This window comes from Dendrobates tinctorius, unplaced genomic scaffold (assembly GCF_039654945.1).
Source record: "Dendrobates tinctorius isolate UK_male_01 unplaced genomic scaffold, ASM3965494v1 ptg000103l, whole genome shotgun sequence".
Taxonomy (NCBI): Eukaryota; Metazoa; Chordata; class Amphibia; order Anura; family Dendrobatidae; genus Dendrobates; species Dendrobates tinctorius.
Genome location: NW_027361771.1, coordinates 33,458,449 through 33,472,642, shown reverse-complemented (window position 1 = coordinate 33,472,642; position 14,194 = coordinate 33,458,449). Strand labels below are relative to the sequence as shown.

The window sequence follows — 14,194 nt, the reverse complement described above, 5'->3', positions numbered from 1 at the left end:
AATCACTGTCTTGGCTCAAACCATGGCAGATGGATGTGTGAATGCGCATAAGGATAGGACATCAGTGTAAAATCTCTTGCATGTATATTAGCTTATGTAAAAGGCATAGCTGAGGAAACATCTGGGGAATTTTGCTCACCATTCTCAAGTGATCTCGTGGACCTCCAGCGATCAACTTAAAATCTTTCTGGTACATGGTTACAGGAAGTGGAAAACTAAACTGCTGTAAGCAGTCTCACTGCTGAGCCTCAGGGCCATGTACAGGGTGGTCCAAAAGTAGGTGGAAAGAAAATAACATTTATTTTGATTTATATATAAAATTATATTTATTTACACAAGCATAACATTGACAATTAAATTTTATTCTGAACAATAATACAAAAGTTGTTTTCCATCCCAATTTGCACAGCTTTGAAGTCTGCCTCTTACGCTTCGACAAACATTTTTGCACGTCTCTTTGGGTATTAATTTCTCGAAATGCATCTGTTATGTCATTTTTCAAATCACTGACACTTTTTGGTTTTCGACTATAAACTTTGTCCTTGAGTAGTCCCCAAAAGAAAAAATCCATTGGGGTCAAGTCTGGTGAACATGACGACCAATCAAGTGGGCTTCTTCGGCCAATCCATTTATTGGGAAATGTTTCATCAAGATACTCGTGGACTACTCTTGAATAATGTGGAGGGGCCCCATCTTGTTGGAAATAAAGGTCATTTGAATTAGGCTGTTGCTGCAACTGGGGAACAACTTGATTCATTAGAATTTCGAGATACTTATCTCCTGTGACTGTTCCATCAAAAAAAAAAAAAATGGTCCAAAAACACCAAAACTTTGACACCAGGCTCATTGAGTTGTTGCTCTAATGTTAAATGCATGTTCTCATTATACCAGTAAATTCAATTATGTCTGGTAATATGGCCAGATACTTAGAAGCTTCATCACTCCACATAATGTTATCTAAAATTACTGGATTTTCTTCAATTTCGTTAAGCATAATCTCACTAAATTGCAGCCGCCTGTCTGGATCATCCTCCCATAAACCATGAATTAGACGTTGGGGATAAGCTTTCCACCCAATAGATTTCAGGATTCGCATGATGGAAGCTCGTGAAATTTCTAATTCTAAAGAGACTCTTCTGGTGGACTTCTGGTGGACAAGCTGTTTATTATTTTCTGTACAGGCTGTTTTGGGTCGACCAGTTTTTGGAGCATTAAGGATTGAGCCAGTGGCATCGAAATTGTCACGAATGCGGAAAATGGTTTGTCTCTTTGGGGCTTGAGTTCCAAATGTTTCAACCCAATTTTCTCTAACTGTTTCAGATTTCCAATACTCTTAAAATCCATTTTCTTTGATCTCTATTTAAATTATTTGCCATTATGGGTTATCTGAATTATCTGAAAAGAAAACAGATTTGGGGGGAGATTTATCTGTGAAAGCTGGATCTGTGAAACTGACTCGGTTGCCTTTAGCAACCAATCAGCTTCTACCTTTCATTTTCCAATGAGTCTGTAAAGAATGAAAAGTGGAATCTGATTTGTTGCTAAGGGCAACTGAGTCATTTTCACTTTACACCATGTTTGATAAATCTCCCCCTTCATAACCCTATTACACATACTGTCCACCTAATTTTGGACCACCCTGTATATGAGCAGCGGTATGGTACTAAGTGATAGTAGGACAGCAAAGAGACATCTACTTTACGTTTGATGCAGAGGTGAGAGGCCTGCTGTGCTGCTGAACGTGCAGCGCTTCACATAGTCTGCAACCACTCACTGCACATACAATGGGCATCACTGCAAGACAAGCGGATATCAAGCAGTATATACAGTACAGACCAAAAGTTTGGACACACCTTCTCATTCAAAGAGTTTTCTTTATTTTCATGACTATGAAAATTGTAGATTCACTCTGAAGGCATCAAAAAACAACTGAAAATATGTCTTATATTCTTGGTTCCTCAAAGTATCCACCTTTTGCTTTGATTACTGCTTTGCACACTCTTGGCATTCTCTTGATGAGCTTCAAGAGGTAGTCACCGGAAATGGTTTTCACTTCACAGGTGTGCCCTCTCAGGTTTAGTAAGTGGGATTTCTTGCCTTATAAATGGGGTTGGGACCATCAGTTGTGTTGTGCAGAAGTCTGGTGGATACACAGCTGATAGTCCTACTGAATAGACTGTTAGAATTTGTATTATGGCAAAAAAAAGCAGCTGAGTAAAGAAATACGAGTGGCCATCATTACTTTAAGAATTGAAGGTCAGTCAGTCCGAAAAATTGGGAAAACTTTGAAAGTGTCCCCAAGTGCAGTGGCAAAAACCATCAAGCGCTACAAAGAAACTGGCTCACATGAGGACCGCCCCAGGAGAGGAAGACCAAGAGTCACCTCTGCTGCGGAGGATAAGTTCATCCTAGTCACCAGCCTCAGAAATCGCAGGTTAACAGCAGCTCAGAATGGAGACCAGGTCAATGCCACACAGAGGTCTAGCAGCAGACACATCTCTACAACTGTTAAGAGGAGACTTTGTGCAGCAGGCCTTCATGGTAAAATAGCTGCTAGGAAACCACTGCTAAGGACAGGCAACAAGCAGAAGATACTTGTTTGGGCTAAAGAACACATGGAATGGACATTAGACCAGTGGAAATCTGTGCTTTGGTCTGATGAGTCCAAATTTGAGATCTTTGGTTCCAACCACCGTGTCTTTGTGCGACGCAGAAAAGGTGAACGGATGGACTCTACATGCCTGGTTCCCACCGTGAAGAATGGAGGAGGAGGTGTGATGGTGTGTGGGTGCTTTGCTGGTGACACTGTTGGGGATTTATTCAAAATTGAAGGCATACTGAACCAGCATGGCTACCACAGCATCTTGCAGCGGCATGTTATTCCATCCGGTTTGTGTTTAGTTGGACCATCATTTATTTTTCAACAGGACAATGACCCCAAACACCCCTCCAGGCTGTGTAAGGGCTATTTGACCAAGAAGGAGAGCGATGGGGTGCTACGCCAGATGACCTGGCCTCCACAGTCACCAGACCTGAACCCAATCGAGGTGGTTTGGGGTGAGCTGGACCGCAGAGTGAAGGCAAAAGGGCCAACAAGTGCTAAGCATCTCTGGGAACTCCTTCAAGACTGTTGGAAGACCATTTCCAGTGACTACCTCTTGAAGCTCATCAAGAGAATGCCAAGAGTGTGCAAAGCAGTAATCAAAGCAATAGGTGGCTACTTTGAAGAACCTAGAATATAAGACATATTTTCAGTTGTTTCACACTTTTTTATTAATTATATAATTCCACATGTGTTAATTCATAGTTTTGATGCCTTCAGAGTGAATCTACAATTTTCATAGTCATGAAAATAAAGAAAACTCTTTGAATGAGGTGTGTCCAAACTTTTGGTCTGTACTGTACACTTTTAGACAATGGGAATGATTTGTGAACCGACTGTTATACGACTCCCAGAATCCCTCACCTCTCCAGTCAGCAGGTAGATAATCTCCAGGGCAAGGGTTATTATTCCCTCTGTAATGGGTTTCCTTGCCTTCTCCATCTCCAGGTAGCATCGGAATCACTGCACGATTCACCCTTATAGACAGATTACATGTCACATGATTGCACCAATTAACCTAGAAAAAAAATGGCAGAAAACGGCTCTTAGATTGGCAGACTATAAATAAAAATGCCTATTTCCACACCAGAAACATTTCCCTCTGCTTCTGTGCATTGTAATAACCAGACAGGCCACCAGAGTATTGTCCTGTCCTCCTCTAATATTACTGTCTTTTTGAAAAAAGACATCAGGTAGATTCCAAAAATGCTTGTACCTCACTCATTCATAGAAGAAAAATGAGCTCCGTGGGGCCTATACATAATTGCCTAGTCTTACATAGCTAGTAGACATAGTCCGTATGGCATGCCTCGAAATCATGCAGTCTGCAAACCACGATATATGGAGCACGGTGGCTCAATGGTTAGTACTGTGGCCTTACAGCGTTGCGATCCTGGGTTCAAATCCCACCATGGACAACTTCTATATGGCGTTTCTATGTTCTCCTCATGTTTGCGTGGGTTTCCACCGGGTTCTCCGGTTTCCTCCCACACTCCAAAGACATACTGTTAGGAATTTAGATTGTGAGCCCCATTGGGAACAGTGCCAATAATGTCTCTAAAGCGCTGGGGAATTAATTTGCGCTGTTTAAGTAAATAAATATTTTATCACAACAAGAAAAGGACAAAGCTATGGTTCAGTCAGGCTCTGGGCAAAAGATCTCGGAGTTTGCCCCCTATCTGGGTAACGTTTTTTTATAATTATTGAGATGAACTTTAATTATTGTGGCTTTGAACACCTCAGTGGATGAATAAGAGTATGTGCTGATACATCACTATATTGCTGAAAGGGATGGACTGATGTTCATCTTTAGGAAAACACCAAGCTCCTACCTACCAACTTACTGCTTGCCGGATGGCTATGGTCTACTGCTTGACTGACAGTTCAGACCAGAAGCAGTGTCATGCCCTTGGCCCGAATTGTGTGCGCTCCAATGCTGCCCACAGAAGCAGCTTTCACACTGCAGCATCCTAGGAGCTCAGCGGCATTGAACATGGCCACATCCAGCATTCTGGCCACCTGCAGAGCAACGCTTACCTGCTCTATAGAGAGAAAAAGTGGCTTGTTTTTTACAAGCAATTTGCAATATTAACCATTTATGATGCTGAAAAAAACCACTTATAGGTAAAAGGACTGTCAGCACCCTGAGGTTGATTTTGAGTCAGATGCACCATAGGAAAATAACCATTGGGCAAGATTCGGCTTTACCTTGTATTAACCATCTTTCACTTTGGTAGGCTTTAAAAAATTAAAAAGAAAATGAATTATCTTTGTGAGGACAATCACTTGGCTAGCTATGTAGAGAGCAGTCAAGCTACAATAAGGAGTTGTCTGAGCACACAGTGCTGTGCAAACTAATTGGGACAAAGCATTTTTTTTAAGTAAAATCGTAAGTTGGTTACCAGTCAGTGATTCATACCCGTTTTAACTGCTTTGAACAGGCACTCACACAGGCACTCACACCACAGGCACTCACACCTGTTCAAAGCAGTTAAAACGGGTTTGAATCACTGACTGGTAACCAACTTACGATTTTACTTAAAAAAAATGCTTTGTCCCAATTAATTTGCACAGCACTTGGGTTACCTGTCTACAGAAGAAGTCAGCAGTAAAAGACATGTAGGGGTCCAGGTCTGGTGCATAAGTACTTTTAATATAAGCTGTATTGCAGTATGTAGTGCAAATAACAGTTGATCGATGGGAACATCTGGTGTCAGATCCCCAACGATCACCTATTGATGATCCATTCTGTAGATCGGTCATCATTCCCAGACGACATTTTCTTTGAGTGGAGTCACTTGCTTTCCCTTAATTTCTCTATTCGACTCAGACCACAGTAAAAAGTTCTTTCAAGCATGACTTGTCTCTGCGCAATTTGCCAGACATCTTTCAATCCTCAATTTTTTTTTAAACGTTATCCAATCCGCAACATAATCACATAATGCCCCCCTTCCATGCTCTCGTCTCAATAAGGTCTTCCTTTGTGCCCTCACGTAAAAACGCTCCCCATTTAGGCCCCACCATAGTAGTGTCCTATAGTGACACATAATACCCTATTAATAGTTTGCGTCCCTAGCAATAGAAAAAAACAAACTCATTTACTTATTAAAGGGAATCGGTCAGCAGGTTTTTGCTATGTAATGTGAAGACAGCATGAGGTAGGGATTAAAACACAGATTTCAGCGATGCCTCTCTTATCAAGCTCCATGGCTTAGATTGCTTACAATGATTGTTTTAGCTTATTCCTGTGACTAGCTGGTCACATGAGTCCTGGTCCGACACGCCCCCTTTGAGATAAGCACCTTACTGTCTATAGACATTGTACAGTTAGGTCCATATATATTTGGACAGAGACAACATTTTTCTTCACAGCAAAACCTTCCAAATGCAAGCACCACACCTCAAATCAACTCCAGGCCTTTTATCTGCTTGAGAATGACATAACGAAGGGATTGCCCACACCTGTCCATGAAATAGCCTTGGAGTCAATTGTCCAATTACTTTTGGTCCCTTTAAAAACAGGGTGGCACATGGTAACGAGCTGAAACTCCTAAACCTTTCATCCAATTTTAATGTGGATACCCTCAAATGAAAGCTGAAAGTCTGAACTTCAACTGCATCTGAATTGTTTTGTTTAAAATTCATTGTGGTAACGTCTAGAACCAAAATTAGAAAAATATTGTCTCTGTCCAAATATATATGGACCTAACCGTATATTCAGAGTCTGGTGTAGGCAAGGTCAACTGTGGTGTGGGTGGGATCAGCTTCCTCAGCTCTGCTTCATTGCTAAATTTAAAAACTCAGAATGGCTGCACCAAGTAATCTAAGTGATACATTGTTGGATTTAGCTTATCTTTGTCTGCTCTCAGATGAGGTAGCAATAACCTGCTGACAGATTCCCTTTAAACTCCACACCAGATGGCCAGTGCTACAACACCGCTCAGTACATACTTGCGTAACACCATTATAGTCTAATATAGGAAACATGGCTAGAGGGGGAGCACTGTAGCTGCTGCTGTATATACCATACACATATCAAAATAAGAAAATGGTTGCACTCATTTGCATTAAGGCATATCAAATATGAAATATATGAAATGTGAATAGCATAATGGCTTTTGGAATTTGGAAAAAACATATGAGATACTTAGCACAAAATTTGGCCAAAAGATGTGAGCCCATTCACCAACGTCAAGGTGATCTCATTGAACGGGTCCCTATTCTAAAGGCCCCGTCACACTAAGTGACTTACCAGCGATCCCGACACCGATATCAAGGTGTCAGAATCGCTAGTAAGTCGCTATGTGATCGCTGGTGAGCTGTCACACAGACAGCTTCACCAGCGATCAGCACAGCGATGCCGAGCGCCCGGCATTGCTGGCCATCCCTGTAAAAAATAGAATCAAAATAAAAAATATAGTTATTCTCACCTTCCGACGTCCCGTTCAGCCATCCCGCCTCTCTCCACGCTCCGGTCCCAGTGATCCTTTGCGAGAATGACCGCGAGATGTCACGGTCTTGAGGGATAACAAAGTCTCGCGGTCATTCGTGCAAAGGATCACTGGGACCGGAGCGTGGAGAGAGGCAGGATGGCTGAACGGGACGTCGGAAGGTGAGAATAACTATATTTTTTATTTTTTTTATTATTTTTTTACACCTGATCGCTGGTCTCTCGCCTGTCACACACAGCGATGCGTGCTGGCCAGCGGGAGACCAGCGACCAAAGAAATGTCCAGAGGTTTCTTCCAGCGATCAGCGATACCGGCAGGGGGGCCGCTCGCTGATCGCTGTCACACACAGCGATCTCGCTGGTGAGATCGCTGTTACGTCACAAAAGTTGTGACTCAGCAGCGATCTCGCTACCGAGATCGCTTAGTGAGACGGGGCCTTAACTGCCTGGTGTGAACTACTGGCTAATAACAAGATAAAGCCTATATTTATAGGAAGATAGGAACCAAAAAGTAATTGGATGTAATTAAAATCACAGCATGATGAAGGGCGGAGTGCTCAGTCAGAAAGCTAGCATACAAATGACAGAAAAAAACGGTGGCACATCCTAGTCTCCGCCCTTCACCAAGCTGTGATTTTAATTACATCCAATTACTTTTTGGTTCCTATCTTCCTATAAATATAGGCTTTATCTTGTTATTAGCCAGTAGTTCACACCAGGCAGTTAGAATAGGGACCCGTTCAATGAGATCACCTTGACGTTGGTGAATGGGCTCACATCTTTTGGCCAAGTTTTGTGCTAAGCATCTCATATGTTTTTTCTAAATTCCAAAAGCCATTACGCTATTCACATTTCATATATTTCATATTTGACATGCCTTAATGCAATTGAGTGCAACCATTTCCTTATTTTGATATGTAAGCTGTTTTTTGGTATGCACCTATTCAGACTAGGATGTGCCGTCAGTTTTTTCTGTCATTTATACCATACACACTCATCACTTTCTGGTGTACAGGCCATGGTGCCTCCACTCAGCATTGTGCAGAAAGCTTATGCTGGTTGTAGCTGTGAGTTGGTGAAACGGGAGATAGCATGGGGACATTATCAGTGTAGCCAAATATACACACATAACCTTCAAAATACTCCCTCTGTGGGACCTGAGGAGGCAGAGGACTTGTTAGCACAGTAACAAAGCTTGAACGGCAGTAATGCCACCCACGTGCCGCCACACCACCCAATGACAGCTGTGCTGGGGTCATCAGAGAACTTTTCTAGGGATTCAGATCTCCCAAACAATGCCAGATAGTAGGGAAGTATGATTACAACAAATTACCGTTTTCCAGAACACGTTTCTCTGTAGTCCAAGTTCCCTCCAAACGTCAATGACTTTTCATAGAACGCAAAAAAATGGCCCGACTTTATTGGGACCGATTTTCATCAGTTTGTCATCAATGATTTTCAAGTATGAAAAAATAAATGACAAATTCTCCCCTACCCACTGTAATGTTAATATTAAACAATTTGCAGGGACACTGATAAGCAAATAAAAGACAATTTAATCAACATAATCCAAAGTAAAGTGTTAATCAAGTGGGGATGCAGTGAAGAAGAAACTCCTGTAAGGACTAATGAACAAAAGAGATTGGAATGCTGACTTCATAAAATAAACAGGATTTTATTAATACAATTATACATGACGTGACATATCAAACAAATACAGAGGTAGATAAAGGCGGGATCCTCAATAAGTGTCCCAGGAATGGGAGGTTGGGTTAGAGACAATTCCACAACATATAGTATCAGAAACACATGTAAACAATAACTCTCACTGTGAAAATGGTTACGTTTGGCCACTATTGTGGGCTGAACCATATCATGCGGTAAACAAACTGCTTGTTGTCACGATCCATTTTTGGATCTGTGTCAGATTAAGGCTATGTGCCCACGTTGCAGAAATGCTGCGAAAATGTCCGCAGCATTTCTGCAAGTCCCTGCTGCAGGTAAAACGCATGCAGAATTCGTATGCGTTTTCCCACAAAACACAAGCGTTTTTAGCTTGCAGAATGCTCGTTCTTTTCCAAGCATCGCTTGGAAAAGTGATTGACACACTTGTCAAGAACAGCGCTTTTCACTACTGATGCTGCCTATGCAGCATCAATAGTAAAAGATAGAATGTTAAAAATAATTTAAAAAAAAATTAAAAATAGGGATATACTCACCTTCTGTCGGCAAGCTCCGTTCCCAGGGATGCATTGCGTGAATCACCTCAGATGACGTAGCGGTCACGCGACCGTGACATCATCTGGGGTGATTCGCACAATGCATCCCTTGGGAACGGAAGATGCTGGCAGCGTGACGGACAGGCGGGAGAGCTCCGGGGGGCCATCAGAAGGTGAGTATATCCCGATTTTTTATTTTAATTCTATTTTTTACAGGTATATGGTACCCAGGGCATGGAGGAGAGTCTCCTCTCCTCCAGACCATGGGTACCATCCGCACATGAAGCGCTCACTTTATGCATGGTGGGAATGCAATCCTATGGCGGCAGAATCGCCGTGATTCCACAGACATAATGACCATGCTGCGGATTTTACCGCTATGCGATTCCGCAGCATGGGCACAACTGCGGAATCCCATAGGATTGCATCGGTGTGCGTTTTGATAGCGCTTTTTAAGCATTTCCGCTGCAGAAAAAAGGGGGTAAAAAGGTTTAAAAAAATGCAACGTGGGCACACAGCCTAAAACTTTTTTTCTTTCAGGCCATAGGGTTAATGTCAGTTCCCCCGCCTGCTGGAGTAAATGCATTGCTGCTGGGTTAGCTGATGTGGTTGGTGACCACTCCCACATCCTGTAAAAGGTCACCTGATGCATCAGCTGAGTGTCGGTGTTCGTTCACTCTACAGCGACCAAGCGGCAGGAAGAAGCTCTCTGGGGGCTGGTGTGCCTTGCTGAGTTCGCTTGTCTGGTGCCTTACTTTGCTATGCAGTGTTATGAAACCTAGAGTGGTCCCACTGGATCGCGGTGCCGACCGACTCTGGGAGAGCTGGTCAGGTGGAACCGACCCCTATACAGGGACCGTTAGGGGCAGGCCCAGGAGAAAGGTATACCGCAATAGCTAGTGCCAGAGGAATGGCTCGAAGACAACGAGAAGAATCAGGGTACTCACCAAGAACGAGACAGAGCTGAGCAGCCGCAGAGAGACACAGGGTCCTGGACAAGGCAGAGTTCATAGAGGCTGCGAGATCCTGGACAGAGCAGGGCATGGACTGGAAGATATACAGGAACAGAGCAGAGCACGCACTGGAAGATATACAGGAACAGAGCAGAGCACGCACTGGAAGCGTACAAGAACAGAGCAGAGCACGCACTGGAAAGCATACTGGGGCAGAGCAAGCACTGGAAGCGTACAGGAACAGAGCAGAGCACGCACTGGAAGCGCACAAGAACAGAGCAGAGCACGCACTGGAAAGCGTACTGGGGCAGAGCATGCACTGGAAGCGTACAGGGACAGAGCAAAGCACGCACTGGAAGCGTACAGGGACAGAGCAAAGCACGCACTGGAAGCGCACAGGGACAGAGCAAAGCACGCACTGGAAGCGCACAGGGACAGAGCAGAGCACGCACTGGAAGCGCACAGGGACAGAGCAGAGCACGCACTGGAAAGCATACTGGGGCAGAGCAGAGCAAGCACTGGAAGTGTACAGGGACAGAGCAAAGCACGCACTGGAAGCGCACAGGGACAGAGCAGAGCACGCACTGGAAAGCATACTGGGGCAGAGCAGAGCATGCACTGGAAGCGTACAGGGACAGAGCAAAGCACGCACTGGAAGCGTACAGGGACAGAGCAAAGCACGCACTGGAAGCGCACAGGGACAGAGCAGAGCACGCACTGGAAGCGTACAGGGACAGAGCAAAGCACGCACTGGAAGCGTACAGGGACAGAGCAAAGCACGCACTGGAAGCGCACAGGGACAGAGCAGAGCACGCACTGGAAGCGCACAGGGACAGAGCAGAGCACGCACTGGAAAGCATACTGGGGCAGAGCAGAGCAAGCACTGGAAGTGTACAGGGACAGAGCAGAGCACGCACTGGAAGCGCACAGGGACAGAGCAGAGCACGCACTGGAAAGCATACTGGGGCAGAGCAGAGCATGCACTGGAAGCGTACAGGGACAGAGCAAAGCACGCACTGGAAGCGTACAGGGACAGCGCAAAGCACGCACTGGAAGCGCACAGGGACAGAGCAAAGCACGCACTGGAAGCGCACAGGGACAGAGCAGAGCACGCACTGGAAAGCATACTGGGGCAGAGCAGAGCAAGCACTGGAAGTGTACAGGGACAGAGCAGAGCACGCACTGGAAAGCGTACAGGGACAGAGCAGAGCACGCACTGGAAAGAGTACAGGGACAGAGCAGAGCACGCACTGGAAAGAGTACAGGGACAGAGCAGAGCACGCACTGGAAAGCGTACAGGGACAGAGCACGCACTGGAAAGCGTACTGGGGCAGAGCACGCACTGGAAGCGTACAGGGACAGAGCAAAGCGCGCACTGGAAGCGTACAGGGACAGAGCAAAGCGCGCACTGGAAGCGTACAGGGACAGAGCAAAGCGCGCACTGGTAGCGTACAGGGACAGAGCAAAGCACGCACTGGAAGCGTACAGGGACAGAGCAGAGCACGCACTGGAAGCGTACAGGGACAGAGCAGAGCACGCACTGGAAGCGTACAGGGACAGAGCAGAGCACGCACTGGAAGCGTACAGGGACAGAGCAGAGCACGCACTGGAAGCGTACAGGGACAGAGCAGAGCACGCACTGGAAGCGTACAGGGACAGAGCAGAGCACGCACTGGAAGCGTACAGAGCAGAGCACGCACTGGAAGCGTACAGAGCAGAGCACGCACTGGAAGCGTACAGAGCAGAGCACGCACTGGAAGCGTACAGAGCAGAGCACGCACTGGAAGCGTACAGGGACAGAGCACGCACTGGAAGCGTACAGGGACAGAGCAGAGTACACACTGGAAGCGTACAGGGACAGAGCAGAGCGCGCACTTGAAGCGTACAGGGACCTAGGAGAGCACAAACACATGCAAGTGCAGGAAATAATAATCAGACACCGAGAAACGGCCAAAGCCGTCTGATATACCTGACACCGGGCGCCTGGCGAGATCACTTCCGGGTCAGGACTCTGGCAGAAGCCTAGTGCACCCGGCAAGCGCGCGAACGAGGCCTAAGAGTGCGCATGCACGGACAGCAAGGGACCTGGGGAGACTGCAAGGCTTGGAGCATAGTGACAGCATGGCGCACCCCGATCCCAGCAGCTCATCGGGAGACCGGAGTGCGGGCGGACATACTGTAGCTGTAATATGCGGTATTTTGCAGCAGAGAAAAGCTAAGTTGTATTTTTGTTACCTTGTCCCTTTGGTGTCTGTGATATCCCCCTTGTGTGTGTTATCTGCAGAGGTGAGGCTAGTGCTCCTTGCCGGCCAGTTCACTAGTCAGGGCCGATCTAGGTGACAATTAGAGACGAGGTATCCTGACATCAGCAAGGGGAAGGCCCTGCATAGGGTGTTAGGCGAGATCAGGGACAGGCTCAGGTTGGAGCTCAGGAGGTCACCGTTCCCTGATTCCCTATTGCCAGGGTCTCCCTCTCTCCTTTTCCATCAGTATTGTGTTTTTGTGCCGTTTGGTGACCGACCAATCGTGTGGTCATGTCACACCGCTTCGGTCACATCGTGACACTTGTGCTAAGAGGTATTGCTGTTATTGTTAAACTAGTGTGTGGAAAAGAGGCACCACATATCTGTGCCTAAATAACATATCAAGTACACTGACCCATGGTTTAAGGTGCTGGTATACAGACCAAAGGATTCCCAGGGACCAACATGGGGAATCATTGAAAAAGCTTACGCGAAACGTGCATTTGGGGTTGGTCCCTTTGAATCCTTTGGTCACGTCATGTATAATTATATTTAAAAAAATAATGTTAATTTTATGAAGTCAGCACTCCAATCTCTTTTGTTCATTAGCCGCTGTAATGTTAATCACATACCAAACACAGACTGTACACGGATACCATCCATGTGCTGTCAGTGATTTTCACGGACCCATAGACTTGTATGGATAATTTTGATCTGTTACTCACATTAAAGATGAACTAAAAGACCCTACAGACATGTGAGTAACCCCACTGTCTCTAACGGGTACATGTTTCACATACATAAATGGACATCTATCTGAACGAGGTCCAAACACCATCCAGCGCCTTACTGAGCCGAATTTTATAATACCTTACTATACAAAACACCACAGATTTACAGCAGAAAATCGGAAAAATGCATTTCCTGCTAATTAAAACTTATCTGTTGGTGTAAAGAAGTGGAGGGGTTAATATCACAAATTTTAATGCAGTAGGGTAGAAGAGGGAGGTAATAGATCTATTGTGAGTGTTTGCAGCATGTCTATTAAATATGTATAGATCTGCAGCACACAGTGTACACTGCAAAGTACACATATAATCAGAATGCTACATGCACACTCAGCATACGTTACGTACACTACATCCACACATCTGCCACATGCGCACACGCAAAGCTCTGCTAGATACACAATCCTGTTACATCCGCATACACACTTCTGCAACATCCATATCTATACTGCTACCTCAACAAATCAACACACACTTCCAAGTTTCTTCCAGGTATGTGACTGATCCTGAAAGGTCCTTCAGCATCCATGCAGCTTTAGTGATGAGCAGGCCCTAGCAATTCTTTCTCCTGCCATGCACTGATTTTTCTTTCCAAAATCTTACTGCACAAAAATTGCATATATGGTATATATATGCCATGAAGTGGGTGAGGGTGTATGAACAGGGCTGGTGTTAGGGTAAGGCAGATTAGGCAGCTACCTAGGGCCCCACTACACCAGGGACCCCAGTAGTATGCCGATAAAAGCATCAGACCACGCAGGCGCTATGGGCCTGGCTGCATTCCATTCAATGGGGTCTGGCTGCATAACTTTTTACGGGGGCTGTGTTGTACCCACAGTCTGCTCCTCCTGTATAATAATAATAACAGAAAGGACACCACAGTCTGCTCCTCCTGTATAATAATAATAACAGAAAGGACACCACAGTCTGCTCCTCCTG

At 45.3% G+C, this 14,194-nt stretch overlaps 1 protein-coding gene across 2 annotated transcripts in view; it reads right to left on the bottom strand.

Annotated features, from left to right (window-relative positions):
- LOC141100194 (uncharacterized) overlaps window positions 1-14,194 on the bottom strand; it is a 65,789-nt gene that overhangs the window by 27,754 nt on the left and 23,841 nt on the right. The window contains exons 1-2 of one of the 2 annotated variants that reach the window (XM_073588516.1): window positions 3,467-3,608; window positions 140-247 (exon numbers count right to left, since the gene is read on the bottom strand). In XM_073588516.1, the coding sequence (XP_073444617.1) occupies window positions 140-196 (57 nt within the window). In that variant the 5' untranslated portion in view covers window positions 197-247; window positions 3,467-3,608. Of the gene's footprint in view, window positions 1-139; window positions 248-3,466; window positions 3,621-14,194 lie in introns of those variants that run through there. The other variant, XM_073588515.1, reaches the window with a different exon arrangement.